This window comes from Oryzias latipes, chromosome 12 (genome assembly GCF_053564925.1).
Source record: "Oryzias latipes strain Hd-rR chromosome 12, Olatipes_Hd-rR_3.1".
NCBI classification, from domain to species: domain Eukaryota; kingdom Metazoa; phylum Chordata; class Actinopteri; order Beloniformes; family Adrianichthyidae; genus Oryzias; species Oryzias latipes.
Window position 1 is genome coordinate 21,961,908 of NC_136248.1, and position 22,142 is coordinate 21,984,049.

Here is a 22,142-nt window from a genome sequence, read left to right on the forward strand (position 1 = left end):
TCTTCTAGCTTATGATTTGATAAATCTCAATTTTGGCCTAATGGCTCAGTTTCTTGTTACTGTACGACTGCTTAAAGATACAATAGGTGTTAAATGGAAGGTGAGTATCTTTGGTATTGATCAATTTCAGACAAGAAATTTGTTTGATGAGCATATGGGAAAAATGACATGGAAACAAATGGAAAGTAAGAGAGATCAAGTACCAGATGAAGGTGGAGATGCCGAAGGCCAAAAAGAAAGGCCACATTAGGACGTATGACACGGAGAAGGAAGAGGTACAGGCTGGCAAGGCAGAAAAACCAGGATGGGAAGGATGTTCGGTTGATCAAGGTCAGGGATAGAAATGTGTTAATAGGTTCCACAAGTGCGATGGAAAGATGGAAGGAAAACTTTGAAGAGCTGATGAGCAAAGAGTAAAAAAGGAAGCTACTGTGAAGCAGGAAGTAGAAAAGATCAGGAAGGATGAAATGAAGAAGGCACTGAAGAGGGTGAAGAGTGGAAAAGCAGTTGATCCTGACAGCATATCTGTATATGTATGGAAGAGTTTAGAAGAGGAGGCAGACTGGACTGTTTAACAAGACCTTGAAGAGTGAGAGCATCTGAGGAATTGAGAAGTGTTCTAGTGTCCATTTTTAAGAAGTAAAATGTACAGAGTTGGGGAAACTATAGAGAAATTCAGTTAATGGGTCACACAACAAAGTGATAGAATAGTACTGTTAGTATATATGACCAAACGTGGTTTTATGCCAAAAAAGAGAACTGCAGCTACAACATTTGCTTTGTGGATGCTATTAAAGAAGAACTAAGATGTTCTTTGTGGCATTGCAGATCTAGAGAAGGTCTACAGCTACGGACCCATCAGGCATGTGGGTGTATAACATGCACGCTTGAACACACATTTAGCCAATGGTGTTTACACCGGAAAAGCATGGAGGGGCTTCTTCTTTTGTGCATGTCTGCTACCTACATTTGGAAGAGGCTTCTTGCAAAATTTCAACGTGGATCAGTGAATCTTGCTCCAGGCCTTTTCTTTCACAGCTCTATTCCGATATATGAAAGACTTTGTGTTATGGAGAAATCAATAATTGCAGTTTGGAATTATTGATTTCTCCTCCGTGATCAATTTCCACCAAACAGTTGGCATTTCCGTGTTTTGAAAGGGATGCCATCCATACGTGACTACCAAATCTGATTCCCTGATTGGTAAAAGTTCAACGAGGTTGCATTTGTGAGAAAAAGACAAGAGGCATAGATGGAGACGTTGAGGTTCTTTTTGGGAGTGACAAGGATAAATGAGATGAATTCATCAGAGGAACAGCTCAAGTTAGATTTTTTTGGAGATAAATGCAGAAACGGAGATTGAGAATTTGAAAGAAGGGACAGTATTTATATTGGTAAAAGGGTGCTGTGGTTGGAGCTATCGAGAAAGAGGCCTAGGAGAAGACCAAAGAGGAGCTTTGTAGACAAGGAGGACATGAGGGCGGATGGTGTGAGCGAGGAAGATGCAGAGAATGGTAATAAATAGAGGGGGATAACTTGCTGTAGCAACCCTTGAGGGAAGCAATTGAATGGCAGAGATAAAGAAGAAAAAAAAAACACATCAGCAGAAACCACATACAAATATGAAACGACAACTCTTTTGAAATGTATGTTGTGTAAGGCAGTATGAACCAAACGACAAAGGCTAAAATGAAGCTGTCCTAAAATTATTCAGCAAATCATCCCACATAAAATAATTTTTGCGATATACCGCTGTGCTCTCCAATCTATAAGAAAGAAAATTAAACTCCCGTTTGAATATTTGCCATTTCATCTTTTATGGAGCCCCGCTCAGCTTTCCGATTGCCGTGCATCATGACAGACTCAACAGAAAACGCCAGCAAGCTGTGAGGACTGGGTTCGGGCTTTTATCCAATAATGGTAATTCCCCCATGAATGACTTTGTGAAGCGATTTTGTCTTCCCACACAGTATTGACTTATTCGCTTTCATTCTGTACATAATGCTCCTACACAGCAAGAGAACTGCATGATCTCATCTGCTTGGCTGCGGAATCTTTCGAGAGATTGAGGATTAATGTTATTACATCGAGACCAACGTGTGGCCCAGCAGGGTTTATGAACGTCTGGATGTGTTGCATCTTCTGTTGCCTTCTGAACAGAAACTTCACAAGGCTTTGAGAAGGGTGCTTTTATTAATATACAACTTTTATCAAATGTATTTTCTGTATAAAATTAAAGCACCTGAAAAGAAAAACAGTGTATCATTCAAAGACCTACTCCAATCATATTTTGAGTTTTTTTTTAAAAAGAGGTCTTTTAATTATGATTGTTTCGCCAGAATTAAAAAAAATAAAAGGGTGTTTTTTTTAGGACATAGTTTTTACAGAGTAGCAGTTTTTCATTACAAAAATCACCTATGAGTTGTGGGTGGGACCGTTAGTCCCGTAAATCTAATAAAGAAATACTAAGATATATGCCATTTTGAGTGTTATGTATGTCCTCCATCATCCTAAAAATGCCACAAGAACATGCTAAAAACACCAAAAACTCAGTTTTCATTGAAGTGGGTCTTCAAGAAGCTGATCTTTGTCAGAGTAGACTACAAGCAGACTGAAGAGTAGGTAGGGTTCATTCCAGGTGCTTTATTTTCCACGGCACAATGTCTACTTTCATAACAAATGTGAAAAGAATAGAGTTCAATATGACCAAAAAAGCAGAGCTTCAATGTGCATTTTGACCTCTGCGTCCGTGTAGAGCCTGTATCTGTGAAATCGGTGCTACAATATTTTCTTTAAGGGAGTTATTTCTTTCAGCAGGAGTCTTGTACCTGTGTTGCTACAGTTTTATGTGCAGCTTGACAGATTGAAATAGAAAAACAAGAGATATGTAGGTGTGTGTGCGAAGAATGCAGGCCTACGTCTGCAATAAGGGGGGGGGGGGGGGGGGCAAAGCCTTGTAATAAATCAAACAGACAGAGATACAATTGAAATCCTGCATGAATTTCAACCACCAAAGATTATTCAAAATATTATGAAGTGATTCTTAATCTTATGCTCCAGTACACAGTGAAGGGGTATGCCAAAAAAAAAGGAAGAGGGCTGCAATATTAGCTAGATGAGGTGTTTGCTCGTGCGCTTGTTTAGTTTTTTCCCACTTCAACGCTGACATGGGCTGCATTTTTAAACACACAGTAAACACTGGAGGAAATTGGACAATCTATTTTAAAATTCTACTGCAACATGAACTAAGATGCCTTGTAAAAATATCCAAATGGCTCCTCCAGGCTAACGAGTTTAGATAAAATTGGGTATGTTAACAGTAAATCAGTTTAAACCCTTAAATATTTGGTTGTTTACTTTTTCTCTTTTTTTTGGCCAAATTTTACTGCATATTTGTAACATGTCAGTCCACAACTAATATGCATATGTCAAGTTTAACCCTGTGGACATAAGAGGATTTTGGTTCAAACTTAAACCTAAATTTTTTTTTATTTTTTTTTTTTATTATTTTAGTTAAAAAAGCTCTTGTTTCATACTTTGTCTTTGTTCCAAGTGATGGAAAAAAAAACATTTTTTTTGAAAGTTTTCTGCCTTCACTCTATCATATCTTATCATCTTATTTAGCTCAGTTTCAGCATAAATTTAGCCAGAATGAAATCCATACCAAACTTCAGTTTCAGCATCATTATGTATATTAGAGCAAATTTCTGTATTAAATTTAGACAACAATGACACAAATATTGCAAATAACATTGACATTGGCATTCCAGAATAGAAAACTATTTTTTTCGTAAACATTTAAGATTCCCTCTCCAATAAAAACACCTAAATACTGACTTCCTGTTTAGGATTTTTTTTTAGTAAGATTCTCTTTCAAATAAAGCACAAAAGTAAAGGAAACCTAATTATGTCTGGCATGATAGCTTTGTTAGAGTAATCTGTAATTGTATGGAGTTGATGAAATCTTTTCATTTACTTTTCTTTAGCAATTGCGATTAGCACATGTTTAAATCTAATTAGCTGTTCTGTTAATGTTGCGGTCTCGCCGAAGACAGAAAATTACCTGCTAAACGCTTAGTTCCACAAAATATACGCACATACTGTTCACTGAATGCTTGCTGTCTGATTCACAATAGACATTTCATTTTTGCCTCATGCTTTAAACAGCCTTTCCAGATTAGGGCACTTATATTTCGTGTCTTTGCACATGCTATCATGTCCACCTCCCATGAAGTTTGACGATAATGCCTTTCTGCATATGAGGCTATTGCATTCTGCCTTATTGCATTACTAATTGGCTTTTTATTTACCTCCGACGAACTTGTAATACTTCCTTATTTCTTCTCAAATGCAAATATTCAATAAAATAAAGTCATTTTATTTGGAAATTTGGGTTTTAAATTGTTGTTATTTACTTTTTTTGGACAAAATATGTACTTCTCCAAACAGCATTGAGATACAGTAAATATGAAGTACTTATATTGATTCCTTTACTCCCTGTAACAGTAACACCCTGTATCCTCATTGCAGATTACTGCTGTCTAATCCTAAATGTTTGATAATCTGTCTAACTGATCAAAAGTACTTATTGAGTCGACTAAATATTAATTTTTTAACTGACTATAATTTTATTCCAGACTCACGCATTTTATAGTCATAGAAGCCTTTTCTTTATGTATTTTTTAAAATTTAATTGTAGTTATTTATTTATTATTGGTTTGTATTGTTCTGCGTCTTTTCTTTTACATTTTTGAAATAAATCCAAATCCAAGTTTTAAAAAAACGATTGAGCTATTTAACAGTTGCAGCTCCTGGTTAGAGATTTTTCTTTTTATTTTATTTTTTCATTTACAATGTCAACCAAGCTCAGACTCATTAGTAGGTGAGACCAAATTTAATTAATCAAAACATTTGCAGCAACCCTCTTGAATGCTCTATCTGCTGAGTAATTATTTATTCTACTCAAGGGTTCAGTCAAGGTGAATACCAACCATGTGTTTCTAACACATGTTTGGTCATTTATTCTATTAACTCATGTTGTAAATCAGGTTACTTACAAAAAAGAAAGTATTCAAAGACAAAGACCACAGGCAAATGATTGGTCTAAAGAGACCTGTCCAGGCTAAAATTCACCTCTTTTCATTTATTTTATTAGCATCAGTTTAAAATCCATGTCAATCTAATTCGGTCTAATTCAATTAGAGAAGTTCAGTCCAAAATAAAAAACAAATGCAATCCAACTACCAACACATTTAGTCCAGCTCAATACAATTTAGTTCAATTACAGAGATTCATTGAAAGGATAGACTGTGAGAGGGTGGTTCTATTGCTGACGGATGGTTGAGTGTAAACTCAATCAGGGACTAAGGATGTATTCCAAACCAAAGTTCAAACAAGACAGTTTGAAAATGAATTGATTAGGAATAGAAATTCAAAAAAATATGTATCTCATTGTACAAAAACATTCCTGGAAAAGCAATAGCATCTAATATTTTCATAAAAATACAGTTGGGTTGCAGACTTTTTCTAATGTACCCCATGCCCTCTTCTCACCATCTCTGTTATTTACTTATTGTTCAGTCTCTTCAGTTGTCTGTAGAGATACTGAAATCATATTTTAGCTGGTGGGATGTCACCAGCAAGCACCAGTCAGTGATAATCTCTAATATCACTGCTGCTTCACTGCTTAAAGTATGAAAATGAGAAACATGTCATTACTTTTTAAATCCACTCGGCAGGCCTTTGCCTTAAGAGCCCCTAGAGATCAGAACAACCTTTCTGTAGAAATCAAAAAGACTTCGGTGAGAGTAAAATGTCTTTCTTTCAGCATTAATCAGCATGGCTTGTGAATATTATAAGAAGAACATGTAATATTCATTCGGCATACGTGTTTTAGGTGTTTAAATAACTTTGTATTGCTGACGTAGGTCCATAAAGATCTCTTTCAGTGTTTTCAGACTGATTTTCCTAATTATTTCTTGTTAAAACAAATAACGGTTTCATATTATTACACTATTATAGAAAAATCATTTAAAATTTCCAAATAAAATTCTTTGCAAAATGTTTATTTTTTGAGCTGCACGGTGGCATGGTGGAACAGTGGTTAGCGCTCTTCCCTCACAGCAAGAAGGATACCGGTTCAAGTCAAAATCACGGCTGTGGAGTTTGCATGATCTCCCCGTGCATCGATAGGTTTTTTCCGGGGGCTCCGGCTTCCTCCCACAATCCAAAAACATGCTTCATAGGTTAATCGGTTACTCTAAATTGTCCCTAGGTGTGAATTGGGGTCCAGGGTGTCCCCTGCCTTCGCCCATGGGTGGCCGGGATAGTCTCCGGCAGCCCAGTGACCCCGAAAGATAAATGAAAAAAAAAGTTATTTTTGACTTTTACCAACATCGATTTGAGGTTTTCTAATTTAGAATTCCACTCTGAAAGCAAAAGGATCATTCATTCCTTCATGTTTTTTTTTTTTTTTTTTGATTGAGTCTAGATCTCCCTCCACCAAATAACAAACCCGGTATTAAAAAAAGACAGAAACGAGATCTTCACTCGTCCATTCCCTTTGATCAAAGTGTACCTTTGTTACCTCATTTCTAGCACAGCCAAGGCAACATTACAGCTGCTGCAGAACTTTAGCTCAGAGAGAAATTGCTCGGTTGCAGGAAGCTGACAATAAAAGCTCTTTGGGTTTGTGTAGGTCACAGAAACTACAGAAACTTGCTGACTCCAAAAGCAAAGGACATGAGATAAAAGGCAGCTTGGAAAAGATGTTTGGAGGAAAAAGGCTGTGGGGAAAAAAAACGCTCCAAGTTTGTACATTTTTAGATCAAAGATCAAGGAATTTTTCTCAATATTCCATAAAAATGTGTTTTCTTAATTGATTTTTCAGATGAATATGTATTTTGCCTCAACAATGAAGAAGATATCATGACCTTATTTGATGCATTTACGACATGGAAAAAAAGCAAAATTCTCGTAAAATTAAACTCTGATCCCTGCATATTAAGATAAATGTGTGATTTTCTGCATTATGGGAGATGTGGATGTATAGTCAGATCTGAAACCTGGAGCCCATCCCAGCCTTTGATGAGCAAGTGGTGGGATACATCCTGGACAGGTTGCCTTTCCTTCAGCAGGAATCCATGCACGCCCACTCTGGCCAATTAAAAAAGCACCAGTTTCACCTAACATGAATGTTGTTAGACTGTGGGAGGAAGCTGGAGTGCAGACAAAGCCTACACAAACATGGTAGATGATGAATCTCACAGCAGGCTACAGCGCTCCTTCCTGTGTGGCAAACTCTGAAACCCCAACACACCCCCAGGCCATCATGTTGGTTTGATTCATCATTATTTCATGTCCCGATATTGATCATTTAAACTTAAAATCTTTTTTTTTTTAAACCGGATGATAATTTTCTGCATTTTCTTTCCAGCATGAGCCTTATTTTCAGTTAAGAAGATAATATGACCATTTAGGATTAATTTTATTTTTGAAAATTGTGTGTTTTCAGTAAACAAAAGCAGCACGTGTGATTCTGATCCTGCTTGTCTGTCTGTTTTATTTTTTTCTAAATAAATAATTGTGTTTGCTAAGAACATATCACATAGAAACAGCACAGATACTGTTCCTGCAGAGAGGATTTTGTCTCAAGGATTACTGCTATTTTCTATTTGTGCTCTGTGCCTCTAAATCAGTAAATACAAAACATTATGTGGAGGTCAAATTTATGGAAGCACAAAGAAGACCAATAAAACTAAGATCCTTGTTTATTTTGTCATAAAAGAAGGTTGTCTGCTTTTTTTTTTTTTTTTTTGCTTTTTTTCTTAAGTGAATTTGTAAGCCTTCTATTCTCATTCTCCTATAAATTTTGTTGTTGAATGTTTTAAACCGGTTCTACATAACATGTTCTTCTTTTGGGAAAATGTGATCCAAGACAGGATATATTGCATAATAATACTGTATGTTATTATGTAAAAAAATAAAAGTATGGTGGCCTGGACGTGTCCTAAAAGGTACTTCACATAATCAAATTCCACTGGAAAAATTACAAGAGGCCTTTGAACAAATTCAGAAAAAATATATACCTTTTATTAATAATACTAACATTTGCCACACACATGCAAGAAATTGCAAAAGGAGGCAAAATTGCACAGTAAGGAAAACAAAAACTGACTGAACACATAAACTTGTCAAACAACTTGAAAAAAATAAAAAGTAAGTTTGAAAGGAAGAAAAAAAATTGAATGCTATTGTTTTCTTTGCAGGTATTAGGAATGAGAATTTGTGACAAACACTATTTCTTTTAGGCTAGGTTAGGGCTGAAAATGTTTTGAAGACTGATTCTGATTCAATTTAAGTTTTTGGTGTTTTTAACATGTTATTGTAGCATTTCAACTATGATTGAGGACCTTTATAAAGAAAAGATGAAATTTGCAGTTCTGACAATTTCTTTAAATATTCAAACTGTTGTGAATCAGGAGCAGACGAAAAGATGCTGTTTGAAAAAACTTACTCTTGTGTTGTAGAAAATACACTGGGAAGGGCACAAGCTCCCAGTTCTGCTCAATTGTGATCCATCGATTTCCAGACAAATGTATGTTTTGATTTTCTTCGTACGAGCTGGCATCTGGCTCAAAAGTACGGCTGGATGCTTCAAATATTGCTCGCCATTTTTGTTGCACTGCTACTGTTAGGTTGGGGGTGTGAGAGGCTGTAAGCTAACCGGAGAGAGTGTACACAAAGGGTCGATGGGAAATGGAGACGGGCTTGCTCCCCACCAACCCTCCCGTCCACAACTCAGAAGCAAATTTCTAATGATCTCCTGCTGCGCTGTGGAATTTATGTCCTAGAAAACAACACAGGGTTTTTAATTTTGGCTAAAATCGGCATCATCATCATAATTATGATGATCACAATTAAAAGACAACTGAGAATGCTTTTAAAATAGATCAAAGTATCAACTTTAAGTCTTTTTTTGAACAAAAATAAATAAACATTGCCGTTACAACTGTACATTATTACAACATTATAATCTCATGTTTAAATGAACAACTGAATGCTGAACCAGTGCAAAAATTGTTGAAAAATGAGGGTCTGGAAATGCTTTAATTTGTAAAGGTTGTTTTACTGTAAAGGGACCTACACCCTTACCGACACATTTACTGTCGTCAGAGCGCCTGTCGTCAGAGCGCCTGTCACTTATTTTTTATCCTTTTACATAATGATATTGATTGTCTTCACATGAGGCGGGCTGCATGGTGCGCTACTATAATGAACTCCCGCTGCAAACTCCACTGCCGGGATTCTTTGCTGCGCAGCAAAGCAGGTCAGAGTAGCTTATGATGTTTTGGTTACACATATAATTTGGATCTTGTTACAAGTAGGTATGAAACCTTTGAAAAAGTCTCTTTAGTAGTTTTTTGTATCACCTTATATCTTTGAAACCAAATCTTTGCAGCTTCTCCTTGAACTTCCTAAACCTTGTAGATGAACGTTTACCACCTTTGATTCAGTGAAATAGAGAGTACTCGGGGACCTCAAAACTCAGCGCCACCAGACTTGGCACAGACAGGAGATCCATCCATTTTCTACACTCGCTTCTTCCTAATCAGGGTCGCAGGGGAACTGGAGCCCATTTGATCTGTAATTGGGCAAAAGGCGGTATGCACTCGGGAAAGGTCATCGGTCCATCAGAGTGTTGTGCAGAGACAGCTTTCGAGCAATCTCAACTCGCGAATCAAGGCCTGAACATACTTGAGTTTTGAAACAGGATTTTGAAGTATCAAAAGAAATCTGCACCGATCAATTTTGCATAAATGGGCCAAGTTGATGGTAAAAAACAAACAAACAAAAAAAGTCACCTATAGCTACAAAAATCTTGATTCACTACCCAATTTAATTTCATATACTGTCTTCTAATTGTGTCAGAATCTGAAGAACATATTTTAGGAGAATATCTAAACAGCCTTGATTACCAAAATAAAAGTCCAGAATTACTAGTGTGCCACATGGCTGTTTTGCCATCTTCTAAGAGATTGTTGCTTGTGCAGTGATGCTGTATTCAGTCCCAAGGGAGAGTGGCGCAGTCAACCCACGCAGTGAATTAGTCAGTACTTAACCCTGACAGTTACTTCTAGCCCCGCTGATCTCCACTAATTACCATCCCGTCCTTGCAAAGTAATTAAGTCATTCCACAGAGGGGGCTTTTCCCCACCAGGTTGGGGGAAAAAAGCGACACAGTCTCAGCCTAAAACTGCTGCATCTCTCCACCCCCTCCCCCCCCCCACAACCCGTTCAGGTAAAAAAAAATCTAGAAAAAAGGCTAACATTGTGCTATAAACATCTCAGACCTTGTGGCATGTATTTTACTGCATATGGTTTCAAATTAAAATATTTATACACTATATGTACTGAAGAATATCATTAATATGAAACATCTTACATATTTATAGGACGCTCTTCAAAGATTTCTGACTGGATGCACAGCAGTGGCAATACCAGCCTTGAAAGAGACATGCAACATTGAAGCACACAAGGTCTCGCACGAAATAAAGCTTTTCTTTAAACAGCTTTTTTGCCCAAGTGATACCTGAGGTATCTGCAATATCAAACGGATAAAAGATGACCTCCATGTTTCATGAATAGAATAATATTCATAAAAAATAACTTGATGGCTAGATTTTCTCACCCTCTGACACCCAACTACAGTGGCAGTAAATGTGGGTAACTTTGTAGGTGAGGCATAAAAGTCCAGTGACAGTGGAAGGTGTTTAAAGATGTAGTCAAAATTCCCAGTACACATTACTCAATTACAACACAATTGCAAAAATTGTTTTTCTCTCTCTCTCTTTTGTGCAAGGGACATGTGACTGCTGTGAACAGACTTTTATGAAGAAATTAGACAGAGTGTAGTTTGTGCGGGCATCTTACAGGCACTTATGAATAATGTGCAAGTTCTGTGCGTGAGCATTCTTGAACAGACAGTAAGGAGCAAGTACTTGCACCTTACTTATGACTAGTGTGTGGCATAAGGGTTACCGTACAGCAGCATCACCCGTATGCCATAGGTATGTGCAACTTACATTAGCCTTGAAAATACTTCCCAATACAGTTACTACATACATCCTTAAAATCCACAGCATTCGTGCATATGACTAAGGCTTTTAGAACACTTTTACAACTATTCTACTATCAAAACTTCGCTTTTGCGCATTATCGTTGAGCAAAATTGACAATTTTTTTTTCTTTATTATTGCTTGATAAGTACTACTCCTCTGAATGGTGCTGTGTTGTGTTAAAATGCACAACGACTTGTTGCGCTTTGTTTTGGTGACTTTAAGACCTCACTTAGAAGTGAATCAAGTCCCTCCAAAAATAAGTTTACTTACTTTTTTTTCCCACTCTATGATAATAATAATGGATTGGATTTATCTGCGCTTTTCGGACGCTCAAAGCGCTTCCATTGTGTCCATTACTCATTCACTCCTCATTCATACTTGGTGATTGTGAAGAATAGTTAGAAACTGCCTTTAACTTTTATTACACTAATGGTTTAAACTTAATTCGCTGAGCATGTATTGTCATCTCAAAATTATATTACATTTGAAGAAAGCACAGCCAAGCTATTGTTTTCACAGTTTATTCTCATCCTCCCTCTTTTCTGTGCATGTTTTCTGCTGAGCAGGCCTCAGACTTATCTTCACTTTAGCCTTGGAGCTTCTCTCCAACAGTAACCTGTGGGCGTGTTCGCGCCTCTACCATCACCGGGATTATTCACGCACATTCATGCTGGTAGGCAGTAGCATTAGGGGTCTTTCCCAAAGGCCATCACTGGGTGATGTTAATTGCTCGCCATTGATATGGTAACTGCCCCAGTACCATTGTTGATTCCCGGAGGAACTGGATTCCTGCGTGGTAGTCTCTCACCTTACCAACCGAGCTACCCAGCTGACACATTCAAGATTTAAGATAATAACTAACTAAATGTAAAATTGTAATTATTGAAAATATTTTTGAAAATCCGAGTGGTGTTATGGCAGAATACAGTTCTTTAGGGCCATTGATTTTAAAATGATGATCTAGAAGCTGTTTCGCTGCTAAACTGTTGATGGGGAATTCAGGATACTTATGTGTTACATTATTTATCTCTATAAATTAACACATGAAGGAGTTAAATTAGTTTACTGGCATGTGCTTCTGTTATACTTAGAATCCCTGCCTAAGTAAAAGGCAGTAGCTAAAAAAATAAAAATAAAAAAAGAATGATTTATTAACGTACAGCTTGGATGAGACGTGGGGAATTTTTTTTAAAAATGCATGAGTTGAGTTTTTTTTATTTAAAGACACACTGTGCGTCTGTGAGCCAGTCCACATCTTTATGTTCTAACTCACCTTCAGTTTTATCTCACTTTTGACTTACCTGCCATTTCTCCAGTTCCTTGTTTTGATGCTGAACTCACTGGACTCTCCATCCTTTAGCACTCACATAGACTTTTCTTTATTCCACACTTTTAGCGCTCCTTGTCTAATGCCATCTTAGACTCCCATGATGTCTCTGTCCTTTTTTTTTTTTTCTTTTAGTCTGTTTGTTCCTTCCTGACTTCCTGGCTGCAATGCTCCTTCCTTCCCTTTGGTTAGAGTCTGCTGCTGAATTAAACATCACAATGGACTGTCTCAGCAAATCTACCAGCTACATCAAATCTCCCCTCTCTTATATATATCCAGTTTTACCTCCTTTCATCCATACTAATGCATGCCCTGACTAGGACAAATGTTACATGTTTAAAACATACGACGAACAAAGCTTGAAACCTGGCGATTGAACATGCAAAGTGATGCTTGTATTTCTTATTTCTACAATTTTTAGGTTAAATTCAAAACGTAAGAAATAGGTATCAAAAAGGAATAAATTTTAAAATTCACAGCTTTCTATTTGATGAATGGCTTAAACTAGACAGTAAAATATGTTTGCAAATGCAAATTAGAACTGCAGATTATTCATTCGGGTTTTAGAGGAGATCAGATTAGATGGTTACAGACTGTAGATGGGATTAATTAAAATCCCGAATGAAATGTTCGGCTACAGATAATCAAACATAACCTTGTCATGGCTGTCAGGTTTGGCAGCAAATGATCCTTATAGGATAAATAATATATACTTTGGGTATTCATGTGTAACTGAAAGGATGGCACTGAGTTTGAGTAAAAACATATACCACCACCACCTTTGTAAGATTTAGGACTCAACTTCATAAAAAGATATTTTTTAAGTCAAAAACTTTTTCTGAAACTGCCCCCAAGAGTCAGCAGATAACAATAGGGCCCAATGGTAATTGTTCCTTAGAGTCTCACATTCACAACCCCTCTCTGCTTGTTGCACAGGCTGTCTGTTGCAAAAACCTATTCAGCACTGCTGTTGGTTAGGCTTTGTCAGCTGTATTTACTGTGGTGAATGATTCAATAATTATGCAAAATTCCGTTAAACACATAAAAATCCCCCCAAAAAATTTGAAAAAATTTTGTTTGGATGAAAAACTTACCATACAAATTCCTGCCGTTTCTGATGTAAAGGATCTGTCATGGACAAAATCCATGCCTATTTTTTAATGTTGTGTCATAAACATATAAAACGTAAATAACAAAAAATTTGGCTGGAGTTTATGGCTAAAATGTATAATCTAATTATAAGTGCAAAGCTGTTTATAGATGAGTTTTACAGAAACATTTACCAAAGGTTTTTTTTGTTATGTTTTTTTATTCTCGTTGAACCATTAGATTTTTTTTTTTATCCTAGTCAAACAATCTGAGAAATTTTTATTTTAGACAAGTAATAAAATATATTTTATGTTAATCCCAGCCAAAGTTTTTTTTACATTTTAGAGAAACAATTTGCGATTCATATTATAATTCTGGCTGAACAATCTGAGATTTTTTTAATTCTAGATGAACAATCTGAGATTTATTTTTTATTCTAGCCATACAATTACAGATTATTTTAAACTCTAACCTAACAAAACATCATACTTTTAGGAGACCTACCAATGCAAACAGGTAATTTTCCTAAATTAACATGTTTCAATATTAGTGCAAAAAGTTGCTGGATTTCCTTAAATTTTTTTTTGTAATTTGGAAATAATATCTTTAAACTGACTGACTGTCTAGGGTGTGTCCCACCTTCACCTGGCAGTATAGTTAGGTAAGATCTTGCAAACCTTGATCCTGAATCCTGTGACTAAGTATATATAAAAGATTAACATAATTTTAAATAAAAAAAATAGAGAGAGAATATTGATTTAATCCACAAAATGTTAAGAAAATACTAGTTTTACTTTTCAAATCCGAGCTCAAAAAAACCCCACACTGCATTGATTTTAACATATTTGTAGCATTAACCTTTTATCATCAAGTCAGGAATTCAGTTTGAAGCTGTACTCACATTTAGAGGTTTTGATGAAGCATGGTGGAACCGGCAGCCCATAAAACATCTTTATTCATTTGCATCTGCATCACCGTTCAGAGTATGATCAATCAGACCGATGCAATTTCTACATTTTATTTTCTTTATCCTAAATAGCCACCCTGGTCATGCTTTTTTGATTACAGTGTAATGGTGATTTGAAACCTTTAAAATGTATTAATGGTCACCAGATTTGCATTTATATTGCTTTTTGCCCAGGCAGACGAGAACCTGGGAGATAGCTGCGTGAACAAAAACCAAACAGAGAACAAGTATCATCTGCAGCGCGTTCGACCCCCATAATAGAGTACAAGCTGGAGAACGAGAAATGTTAGCGCGAGGAAGGCGGGCCATTGAATTTCAGCACAAACTGAAGCACACTTTGATGCACCTTATTCAGATCAGATCTGATACATCAGCGATATGCAGCCAAGAGTGAAAGTGGCTTTCCTAGGACTGATGAATACCCTACAGGAAATGTACACTTAAATGTATAATGAAAAAAATGACTGCAGCATGAAGATTACAATCAGCAGTGATGGTACAGTACAATTACTTGCACAAGGCACACTCCAGGAATTTCTTAAAAAGAGAGACGCCTAGTGGGAGGAGATCATGGTGCCTCACAGTGTCGCTTTCCCCTTCAAGTGACAGTGACCTTTTCAGAGCTCTACAAACGAGGCCCGAACGTGCTAATTCTGTGTTTATCCAGCAAATGGGCATAATGCCCATGTTATTAAAGATGGGGCCGATTTGTTTGTCGCTGATCAGGTTGGCATTGTCCATATGGCTCGCTTCCGGCGTAATCTCTCTTGATAAGTGAACCTGAAAGGAATGGGCGCTTTGTCTCTCTGCAAATCTGATTCAAGCACTTTGCACCACTAAATCGTCGAGGCAGAGAAAGTCCCAGGGGAAATTTACAGAGCCATTCAGTCCTCATTGGTTGTTAGAATGGAGCACGGCCGGGCAATCATGTGCCAAGGAGGACTGAGGGTATGTATGATTTTATTTCAGCTAAACCATACACCGACTGATGTCACTGATTTCCTCGCCGACGGTGTCAAAGATGTACTAATCAGTCAAATTAACCAGTGTTCAACGTTTGAACAAAAAGTCTTGTAGTGCATTTAGACGGTGAGGGGAATAGATTTCACCTTTACCACTAATTCCTAACACTTTTGGTTCTTTGAAACATATCATTTGATCTGAGTGCTGCTGGAAAATGAAGTGGAACCACTCAAACTTTGATTGTAAATAGTGTGCAAATGTGCAAAATGTTAGTCGTTATTTTGTTTTTGAAGAACAAACATATTTTTTTCTGTCTTCTACTAAGATGAACGCAACCTTTACTGAATTCAATTAGTGTTCTTTTACCAACTGTAGCCACCTGAGCCTAGCTTTTGTTTCACGAATCACCAAAAAAACAAACATGCAATATCACAGAAAGCACTTGATGCCTGTACAGCCATGGCAAAAAAATAAATAAATAAAAAAGATGCTTCTGAAGTTTTGCCTCTGAGACTCCTTCCTCTATGCCCGATCCTGCTTTGTTAAGTGACACATTATGCAAATGTATTGTTTACTGTTCATGTGACGGTGTCAAAACCAGAGGGAACTGAGGACGGTGGCATGTTACCAAGAAGGATTAAGGAAGGGAGAGAACAAACTGCAAAAAGACTCTCAAAGCATCCTGCAAATGACTCCAAAATCCATTTCAGTGCTTCTGTAATGCAGAGTAAGCGGCCTGTGGAAGAATGTAAGCAAATCAGAGCGCATCATTCTTACAAAAAGGGATTTTAGACATTCAATTGCTGTCTTCTATCACTTTTAAAGTGTTGCATGGTAATTATGTACGAAGGTATAGAGACCCACTCCGATCATCTTTTGATCTATTTTAAAAGTTTGATTTGTTAATCATGATTTTGCTGTTTTTAGCCAAAAACCTACAAATGGCCTTTTCTAGGACATAATTTCTGCAGAGCAGCTGTAGTTCATTAGAAATTTGCCTCCAAGTTGAAGTTAAGACTGTTGCCGTGGAACAACACTGCCCCCCATTCCCGTCACCCAATCTCTCCCACTAGCTCACTGCCCACAACCTCACATGGTGATGCAACAAAAATGGCAAGCAATATTGGAGCTATTGGTCTAAACCAGATTCCAGCTCAGATGAGGAAAACAAAGACATACATGGATCTGTGTGTCTGCAAGTGGATGCATAAGGCTTGTGGCCTGCCCATCGTAGTTTCTACATCACAAATACAAAAGCTTTTCCAAACTGCATTTTTTGTCTGCTTTTGATTCACATCAATTTAAATAAAGAAATACATAGAAATGCAACTAAGTTAAAACATGCTAAAAACACCGAAAACATAGTTATTCTTGGAGTGGGTATTTGATCAAGGAGCTGTTATAGGAAATTATTTTGTCTTTGTTTGGTGACAAATTTGGGATATTGCTGTGTTGTTTAAAAAAAAGGTTTAAAATTCTGAAAGTCATTAAGTAAAAATTATTATTATTTTATTTTATTTAATTTAACTTCAACAGAAAAAGTATAAAAAACTATTTAAATGAACAAATGAAATGTATTGCAGTAGAACTCTTTACAGTTGATCGAGAATCTAAAATGTACTGCTTTTGGTAAATGTTTTATTTTTTAAATATTGAAAAAAAAAAAAAAAGATTTGCTTCAGTCTAAATAAATAAATAAAATAAATTAACATGGTAATAGGCTCTTGTTTAAAGAGTTAAAGTGCAAATAGCACCAGAGATAACTTACATATTTTATCCTCATATTGTTTAAATATTATTACAGGTTTAGCAAAATAAAAAAGTAACATGATTGATTTTTGACTTTTTTATTTGGGAAAGGTTTTATTAGTATTGTATTTAATATTGACTTTATGTTATAGTACTATTTTGTAGTGCGGTCTACTAGTGATTTTTTTTTTTTCAATTAGTTTGGTTTATTTTTTAGATAAAGTCATGCATTATGTTCAGGTTCTGCTCTGTCATGTTTAGTGTTTTTTTCAGTCTCAGTCACACCAGGTTCCAGGTTTTAATTATCACAGCTGTTTTCCATTTGAGTTAATTAACCCTCTGTCTATTTGGGACTTTGTTTTTCCAGCTCCTCAGATCCTCTTAGCTGCTTTCTTAATCACATTATGGTTTTTCTTTGTGATGTTATAATTCAAGTTTTGTGTTTTATATCATGTGTGGCATTCCTTTTTTTTTTTTTTTGTAATTCAAGTTTCTTTTATGAAGCTGACCTTTTGATTTTGTAACTTCACCTTTCCTGAACCCACAATTACAAAGTTATGTTTCCAGCTCTTACAAAGAGAAATGAATATAATGAATCTAATATTTCATGGCAAAAGCACAGTTTATGTTTCAAATAAACCCAGTCTTCTTTAATAAACCCCCTGCTGACACTTTAATTATTATTAAAAACACTTTTCCTAGTCTGTATGAGGAACAGACCACTTGAGCAGCTGCTGTGATTTTTAAATATCCGCATTTTTTGTCAGAGGCTGTGCTTCCTTTTTGTGTCATTAACTTTATCTTAAGCTTTTAACACCTTTTTCACAGCGGTCTCTTTCATGATCTCACTGAGACAAGGCTGACAGCTCCATGAGACAATCGGCTTAGCTCCAGTCAGGAAAGCACTTGTCCCTCAAACAAAAGATTAGCGGAGAACTCTCCCCCTGATAGCTCCAACTTATTTTTTGTTTTTTTCCCCCCAAAGTTTTCAACATCAAGTTTGGCTGATTGTATTTTTTCTTCCTTTCAACTTTCTAAATGAATCTTAAGACTGTTTTTTCATGTCTTCACCTTTTGAAATCAAACCTAATTCCTCTTGACTCTGAAGGTTGTTTGTTTAAAAAGCAAGGATCTTGCTGATCGCATAACTGCTGAAAAGCAATGTGTGCCTTAAAAAAAAAATACAGCACAACCTAAGATCAAAATGTCACAATATTTACACTTTATCAATCATTGTGACCAGAGATTATCTCCCTACAGTAAAATGTCCAAAAAAAAGCAGAAATGAAGCTTTGTTTTGAAGCAGTTATTGATACAGAGAATAAAATTAGCAAAAGCATTGGCTCACCTATCTTGACTCACATATGAACTGAAGTGCCATCACATTCCCAACCCATAGAGTTCAATATTATGTTGGTCCACCTTTTGCAGCTATTACAACTAAAACTCTTCTGGGAAGGCTGAGGAGTGTGTTTATAGGAATTTTTGACAATTCTTCCAAAAGAGCATTGGTGAGGTCACACACTGATGTTGGTGGAGAATGCCTGGCTCTCAGTCTCTGCTCTAATTCATCTCAAAAGTGTTCTATTGGGTTCAGGTCAGGCCTCTGTGCACGCCAGTCAAGTTCATCCACACAAGACTCTGTCATCCAGGTCTTTATGGACCTTGCTTTGTGCACTGGTGCACAGTCATGTTGGAAGGGGAAGGGGCCCGGTCCAAACTGTTCCAACAAGGTTGGGAGCATTGAATTGTCCAAAATGTTTTGGTATCCTGAAGCATTCAGAATTCCTTTCACTGAAACTAAGGGGCCAAGCCCAAGTCCTGAAAAACAATCCCACACCATAATTCCTCCTCCACCAAATTTTACACTTGGCACTATGCAGTTCAAAATTTACCGTTCTCCTGGCAACCTCCAAACCAAGACTCGACCATCAGATTGCCAGATGGAAAAACGTGATTCATCACTCCAGAGAAGGCATCTCCACTGCTCTAGAGTCCAGTGGTGGTGTGCTTTACACCACGGCATCTGACGCTTTGCATTGCACTTTGTTATGTGTGGCTTGGATGCAGCTGCTTGGTCATGGAAACTCATTCCATGAAGCTCTTTGTGTACTTTACTTGGACTAATCTGAAGGTCACATGAAGTTTGGAGCTCTGTAGCAATTGACTGAGCAGAAAGTCTGCAATGTCTTTGCGGTATGCACTTCAGCATCTGCCGACCCCTCTCAGTCAGTTTATGTTGCCTCCCACTTTGTGGCTGAGTTGCTGTTGGTCCCAAACTCTTCAGTTTTGTTATGATATAGTTGGCTGACAGTTAGCTGTGGTATTAAGGAGTGAGGACATTTCACCACTGGATTTGTTTCACAGGTGGCATCCTATGACAGTCCCATGCTGGAGTTCACTGAGCTCCTCCTGAGAGCGGCCCATTCTCTCACAAACATTTGGAACAACGGTCTACATGCCTGAGTGCTTGATTTTATACACCTGTGGGCAGGCTGAGTGATTAAGACACCTGATTCTGATCATTTGAACGGGTGAGCAAATACTTTTGGTGACTTAGTGTATGTGTCATGGACAGGTGAGCATGTTTAATAGTAGTTTTACACCCCCCCCCCCACCAAAGTTTTCTTAAAAGTAATGAAGATGATAGCATGCATTATCCAAATCATTTTTGTAATTAATTTTATTTCAAACAATTCATTCAAACTAAATGACATAAGTGCAGACTGAGTGGACAAACAAATCGCCTTCTATCAAATTTATTAAGCTAATTTATACTTTTAACTTTCCGTTTTGGAACTTTTAAAGATTCAAAAGTTTTTTTCCCCTGAAAATTACACTATTTTTTTTTTTTTACAATAAAATTATTTACAGTATTATTTGTAATACAGACACTTTAGACTTTGATTTAAACTAGTTATCCTTTTACTTCCAAATAAAACTAAATTGTTTTTGAGAAAATGCTTGGCTTAAGGGTAAAAAAAAAAAAGGGACTACCGTAGTCTAGTAAGGTCACACAGATGGGGAGCTTTTGAAAGACAAATATACCACATGTATCTCAGCTGCTATCAGTGTTGCTATGACTCAATGGGAACTGCATTCATCTCTGAAGAAAGAGGAAGTTTAAACTATGGATGAAGCTGTTAAACCATCAAAATCTTTGAATTTTTTTGGAACTAAAAGCCAAAGAAAAATCCAGCAAAACAGCATGATGCTGCGCTAACGAGAACACATGGAGGGCTAATTAGGTGGTTGGTGCTGAAATGACGAGTTGTCTGCTTCTTTTTTAATAAGTTGTGTTATTATGTTTTTGGACATTTGTGAAAGGAACTAAAGTAGTGTTGAAAGTCATGACTAAAATCTATGTCATGTAAGCTGTATTCCTTGTGATTAATGGCTGACAAAGCTAAACACTGGCTTTTTTAGCTGTCAGATCTGCTTTTATTTTGTCAATGACAATAGAAAGAAAAGTGATCATAAAAAAACAATCTTATATGCTCCACTTTGCTAAGTTTTTTTTTTTCAATCGTGTAATGTAACTGTGCCATATTCCTGATTTTTTTTTTTTTTTTTTTTTTTTTATCCACTTATTGATAAAAAAAGACTGTTTAGTTTCTTTTGGCAGAACTCTAAATTGATCTGAAAACATGCAAAACATTGAAATTGTTACATTTTCAGCTTTTTTTTTTTTTTTAAAGGGAAAGCCGTGGTGGTGGATGTGGCGGTACCAAGCAATGGAAACATCAAAAAGAAGGAACATGAAAAAACTGGAGAAATACCAGGGACTCAGAGAAGAACTGGAGAAAGTCTGGAAAGTGAAGGTGACAGTGGTGCCTGTGGTAATTGGTACACTCGGGGCAGTAACCCCCAATCTGGAGGAGTGGCTACAACAGATACCTGGAAAGACCTCAGACCTCTCAGTCCAGAAAGCGCAGAGCTACAGGCTACTTCCTGTCTCAAAGACATTTTTGAATGTTTGTTGTATTTTCGGAAACGACAAATTAGTAATTAAAAGTAATATATAGTTGTAATGTGACATTGGCAGAAATACAGTTGTACAAATTGCAACAGGAATGTGAGTGTAAGTTGTATTTGACAAAATGATTTAGAGTGAAAGAAAATAACTGCATCTAACATAACAGAAACAATAAGTACAGATATAAAACATTCAAGACTTAGCTTTTCACAACTCAAAATAGCAATTCTTTTAAAACATTCTCTCAAAAAGTATGACAGGGACCAGTTTACAAGCTGAAATGGAACTCACCTATAAATTTTATATCTGGTCGTAAATCCTTGGCGGAATCTTTCCACAAAGGACAGATAGCTCCGAGAGTGGTGGAAAGGTCCGCGGTCAGAGATGAGCCAGTCATACTGTTTGGTGACATGTTGTTCAGCGGCCAACAGGTCCTGGCGGGAAGACTGAACTGTTATATGGTCCCATATAAACAGGAAGCAGATGACCTCAATAAACCTCCAGCTCATGCTTTTTTCTAAGCCGCTCTCTGTTCATTCTCGCTCCATTATGGGGAGACCTGACGGGAGAAAAAGATAGGGGGAGGGGGGTTCACAGGAGGGGAGCTGTTATATGACAAAGTTCACTTTATCAGCACAAGAAGTCAAAAAGGTATTTTCGTTGAGTTTTAAGCAGATTTATTTTCTTATCCATCCCATCGTTACTTAACAAAGTCATGCATATTTTTTTTCGAGGGGGTATTCCACCTTTCTTCTTAGAGTTATCAGAGAAAAATCATAAATTTAGCTTCTGCACAAAATAAAATTGACAGAAAAGATAAATAATGTTACACTTGTTTAAATATATAGAAAATAACATGCCACCATTTTGTTTTATTACAATACAATTATCTGTAATTGCGATGAGAAACCTTGGCCCTGGCCGTTGGGCAACAATGCGCTATCAATTGCC

At 36.8% G+C, this 22,142-nt stretch overlaps 1 protein-coding gene across 1 annotated transcript in view; it reads right to left on the reverse strand.

Moving 5' to 3' along the window:
• Positions 1 to 22,142, reverse strand: part of brinp1 (bone morphogenetic protein/retinoic acid inducible neural-specific 1) — a 143,014-nt gene that overhangs the window by 90,917 nt on the left and 29,955 nt on the right. The window contains exon 2 of the mRNA XM_023960391.2: positions 21,483 to 21,750. Within this exon, the coding sequence (XP_023816159.1) occupies positions 21,483 to 21,700 (218 nt within the window). The 5' untranslated portion in view covers positions 21,701 to 21,750. The remainder of the gene's footprint in view (positions 1 to 21,482; positions 21,751 to 22,142) is intronic.